The sequence below is a fragment of the Carassius auratus genome, chromosome 4 (assembly GCF_003368295.1).
Source record: "Carassius auratus strain Wakin chromosome 4, ASM336829v1, whole genome shotgun sequence".
Taxonomy (NCBI): Eukaryota; Metazoa; Chordata; class Actinopteri; order Cypriniformes; family Cyprinidae; genus Carassius; species Carassius auratus.
The window spans coordinates 27,534,003-27,539,002 of record NC_039246.1 but is presented as its reverse complement, the minus strand read 5'-3'; the positions used below and the strand labels follow the sequence as shown (position 1 = coordinate 27,539,002).

The 5,000-nt window shown below is 33.6% G+C and overlaps 1 protein-coding gene across 1 annotated transcript in view; it reads right to left on the bottom strand.

Annotated features, from left to right (window-relative positions):
* Positions 1 to 3,538, bottom strand: part of LOC113064750 (leucine-rich repeats and immunoglobulin-like domains protein 3) — a 21,012-nt gene extending 17,474 nt beyond the window's left edge. Inside the window, exons 1-3 of the mRNA XM_026235660.1 lie at positions 3,120 to 3,538; positions 329 to 400; positions 169 to 243 (exon numbers count right to left, since the gene is read on the bottom strand). Coding sequence (XP_026091445.1) covers positions 169 to 243; positions 329 to 400; positions 3,120 to 3,310 — 338 coding nt within the window. The 5' untranslated portion in view covers positions 3,311 to 3,538. The remainder of the gene's footprint in view (positions 1 to 168; positions 244 to 328; positions 401 to 3,119) is intronic.
* Between the last annotated feature and the right edge of the window lie 1,462 nt (positions 3,539 to 5,000).

Genomic DNA, 5,000 nt, shown 5'->3' with positions numbered 1-5,000 from the left:
CATTAATCCTTCAAAAGTGCAGTCATTGGTCAGTCGAAGTGAAAGTCCCACCCCCAAACTCACGCCATTGGTTGAGTTCACTCCAACAGACAGATGGATGTTGTTCTAAAGCATCACAGTTTCACTCTTAGTGCGAGTAAATCAAGATAACGACGCTTTCATACTTACAGAATCAGACTGCTGAGATTCCCAACGCTTGACCCCAAATCTGGGATCGACTCGAACTCGTTGTTACTCAGTTTTCTGTGAACGTAAAACCACACGGTCACACATTCATCCGAGACATCTGAGGGGAAAATAAAACAAAACCCAAAAAAAGCAGACTCACATTTCGCTGAGCTGCGGCAGACTGTCGAGCAGCGCTTCAGGAAACGTGCGTAACTTGTTATGGCTCAGATCCCTGGAAAAAGAAAAACACAGCCATCAGCGCAGTTTCTGAAGACAATCTGTTGAGAAAATAAACTAGACACACACAAAACATGCGATGCAAACTCATGCTACGACACTCTTACCATACGACATGATCATTTCAACACATCAGTTAGAGACCCATAAAAAAACACTAATTTTACAACAATAAAAAAAAAAACATGCCATCCATCTAGCTTTCCAACCATCATATTTGTGCTTTTTAGCATCAATTTAAGTGTAAAACTGTTCTTTTATTACATTGAAGCTAAACACAGATTCAATATTACACTGGAGATATAAACATGAAGCTGAATGGAACAAGATTTCTGTGTAAAATCTGATTAATGACCTACTTTTCTGACTGATTTACACAGAAATAAATACATTTGGTGATTCATGAATCAGACTCGTCATGATTTCACGCACAGACTCTTCATATTCAACAGGAAGTGCTTCACAAAGTTAAACCAGACACATCAACAAGAGACAGTTTCCTAAAAAAATATATACTTTACATACGTCTAAAAATACAAATAATTTAAATTAAAATAAAATAAAATTACAAATAAAAATTTAATTTGTGCATTTAGCAGACGCTTTTATCCAAAGTGACTTACAGTGCATCCAGGATATCAATCTTTCCCTATCAGAAAACAACTATGCCCAAAAATAAAAGTCCAAAATATAGATAAATATTTTTTGAAAGTGTCCAAACATTACAATAACTAGTTTTAAAAATGTAAATAAATAATTTGTATAATAATAATAATAAATAAAAATTTAATACATAATTTCCCAAAAATATAAAATACATAAATTAAAAAAATGAATAATGAAAATTAATGATTTACAACAAAAAGCATGTTTAAAAAGAATAACTATCTACTTATTTTAATAAAAGAATATAAAAAAACTGCCAAAAATAAATAAATAAAATAAACTTTACATAAAAATGTCTAAAAATAAATACAAATAAATAAAACAACTTCTACATCTGAAAATAAAGTAAATAGTTACCAATAAAAAAACAAGTTCAAAATATAAATAAATATATGTTTTTAAAGTGTCCAAACATTAAAATAACTACTTTAAAAATGCAAATAAATAATTTGTAAAGTAATAATAAAAAGAAATCCAAGAATTTAAATAAATACATAATTTCCCCCAAAAAGTACAAAATATAAAAAACATAAATTCGAAAAAATAAATTAAAAACAATAAAAATGTATGATTTACAACAAAACGTTTAAAAAAATAACCACCTATTTATTTGTATAAATGAATATAAAACTGACAAAAAATTTGATGCATGCCCCATGGTACCTTTTGGTAATGCTTGCGTTAAATCTATTTTTCAACATGTTTTTCCACTTATATTATTAATGTCTGATCAATTTTCCAGCGTGTATTTCACTGAGTGAAAGGTGTGCGTGGGTTGAGTTTAACTATGAAACCGAAGGGGTGTAAAACAGCTGCTGTCGTCCCAAACTCTCCACACCACTGAACAAAACCCTCGACTCGTTCCAGATGTAAATCATGAAACGCTTTTTCCTTCTATTTTTCCATTCTGGCATCGAGGGCCCTTCACAGCCAAAAACTTCAGGCCTCTCTCTCTCTCTCCACACATCGGCTCCTAATGGCTTCCATCTCTGGTTGGGTTTAGCTGCTAATTCAGCAGAAATAATGGGCCTTGGGAAAACAAAAGCTGCTCATAAATTAGCATCACCTCCTGAACCCCTGGAAGCGCCGAAGACTCTCGTTCTGCTTCAAACCAACATCTAGCAGATGATCACTTCACAACACTCTTTGTAAAACACAGTGCAGCCGAACTGAACAAGAACAAATGCAATTGTAACTTACTGGAAGATAGAAGTGTGAAAGCAAAGTGTTTAATTACAATGTCTTTGTTCTTCATGAACATAATAACATATGCAAATGAAGTCCAAATAAAGACCTGTGAGCCCCTACTGACAGAACAACAAAACACAATTCATGTGCTAAAAGCTTCCTGCTGGATTCAGTTCTTACAGTTAAAAATGTGCTTGCAATGATAAGAAATTGGTTGTTTTTAATGCAAAAAAAAATGCTGGTAAATGTCACAAAGAAATAACAAATAACATAAGTTTAACACGAAATTTCAAAGTAGAAAAACTCCAATAAATAAAAAAATGTTTTAGTGTTATGACATAACATTTATTTATTTGGGGAAATTCTAACATTTTATTTATGGATTTTTTTTGTGTGTTATTTTTAACTATTTACACACGGATCTTACAAATATACTTGGAATTTAAAGATGACACATTTTTTAAACGTGAAGAAGAAAAACTCCAATAACATTCATTTAAAACTTTAAAGAGTTAAATTAACTTTTTTTAAGTAATTAATTTAAATTATTCACATGTTGATCAAATACGAATTTGTCTAATATTTAAACATGGCATATATTTGGAATTTAAATGAATGTGTGTAACGTTACGTTATATTTATACTCTCGGTTTAGTTTGTTTTCGTTGTTTTTCTGTACAAAAGCTTAAATCTTAAAGCTTAAAAATGTCTTAAAAAATACCTACTTTTGTGATTTTCTACGCTGTATGTTTTTTTCCTCGTGTTTAGCTAACTTACATCTAAATCTATGAAAGCGAGTGTTTTGATCGTGTTCCAGTGAAAAGACACACAAAGGATCTGAGGTAAAAACACACACTTACAGACGCGTGATCCGCGCGGGGAGCCTCTCCGTGATCCTGCCGTGTTTTAATCCACTACAGTCCGCTAGAGATCCCTCACACGAGCACACAGACGGACACGGCTCCGGTTCCGAGCCTCCGTTAATCGCTGTAAATCCCGTAACGTGAAACACGAGCAGCACGAAGCTCACTGCGCGAGCGGGCTGCGGCATTTTCACCCAGGGGCACAAAAGACTAATAAAAGTTGACGAAATCGATCCGTAAAAGTTTTAATTCCGCACGAATATGAAAGATGAGGAAGTTCTTGGCCGCTCCGCGTCAACGTAATCTCCTTTTCGCGTTGAATATCATGAGTAAAAGTGCAGATATCAGCGCCTCAGCACTCGCTCCATCTCTGAGAAACTTTTTTTTCCACCGCGCTGGAATCCGAGCAGCATTCCGCGGCGCGCGCTCCTGTGGGCGGAGACAGCCGAAGATTGCCGAAGGCAGCATCGCGAGGGATTCTGGGTACTGTAGTGCGGAGATATACCCACACGTTCAGTCTTTGCATTTGACTACTTCTATGACCTATTATTTCCTGTATTTGGCCCAAGTGTTTCCAACTTTTCATTACCTGATAGGACACACTTGTTTACATAGCTTTATTTTTATTTGAAATACTTTGCATTTTAAAACCAACTCCTAAATGTCAATGTCTGACAGTTTAATTTGTGGTGCTTCTAATTAAGTGAGTTGCAAAATGTTAATTGTGAAAATAAAATCACCACTACTCCTCTTTGTAACGATTAAAACATGCAACACTTTATTTTTCTACCAAATTAAATGCAATGATATCTAATTGTTGTATTAATAAATACAAATTAGGTGTATTTTGAAGGTCTTAAAGCATTTGCAAAGTTTTGTTCCCTTACTAAAAACTTTGTATTTATTATTTTTTTTCTGTCTCTTGCATTGCATTGTGCATTATTAAGGGGTTAATAACTGTTGAGTTCACAACAGTCTGTGAGGCTCGTTTGTGAAACAAAGGGGTGATTTGTGCCCCATTAGCATACAGAAGAGGCTGATGATGAGTGTATTGTGTGTCTGCTGTTATCTGCGCCTCTGTGAATGATGCTTCATTTCCTAAACCCATCCACAGGAGATGTCTTCACCAAACCGTATAGCTTAAGTTTATCCAAATCACAACTGATCCTGAGTTCATGCTGAAAATCTCACGCTCGACTGCTTTGGTTCATTATAAGATTGATTGGTGGCTGGAGTGAATATTTGATTGTTCTATATAATCAGCAGAACAAACCGAGGAAAATCAATTCTTATTAAGTAAACTGCATTAGTTTTAATGGCTAAACATGATTATGGCCACAAGCAAATGGATAGAAAACTGTGCAACGAGAACAAAGTTCAATGCTGTTCCTGTTTGGTTGCACTGCTATCGAGCGCAAAACTTATTAAGCATTGATTAAAAAATGCAGATGAAGTCCTATTTTAGAAAAACAAATGCAGTTTCCCTCTAAATGTAGGTTTATTTTTCTGACTCCTCCTTTTTGCAGCTATTTATTCTTGCATTAAAGTCTTTTTTCTTCCAAACAAGTGTCTTGATTTAAGGATGTTTAGATATTTATACTGCAAAACAAGACAAAAATACTCAGGAAGAACCCTATTCTTGCAGTTTTAGTACAAGTGGCAGTGAACTTTACAAGTAAACGTGTTTTATTTTCTATGTAACTAGTGTTTTTGTATTATGTGAAGTATAAAATATAGCACAGTTATGACATTTTGAACAAAGAGACAACTTTAAGTATTGCAATATATTATTTCATTTTTAGTTATTTTAGTAAAAGAAATGTATTATTTATGCATTTTGAATTTAAAATTATTTATTTAAATGTTTTATATCATTTA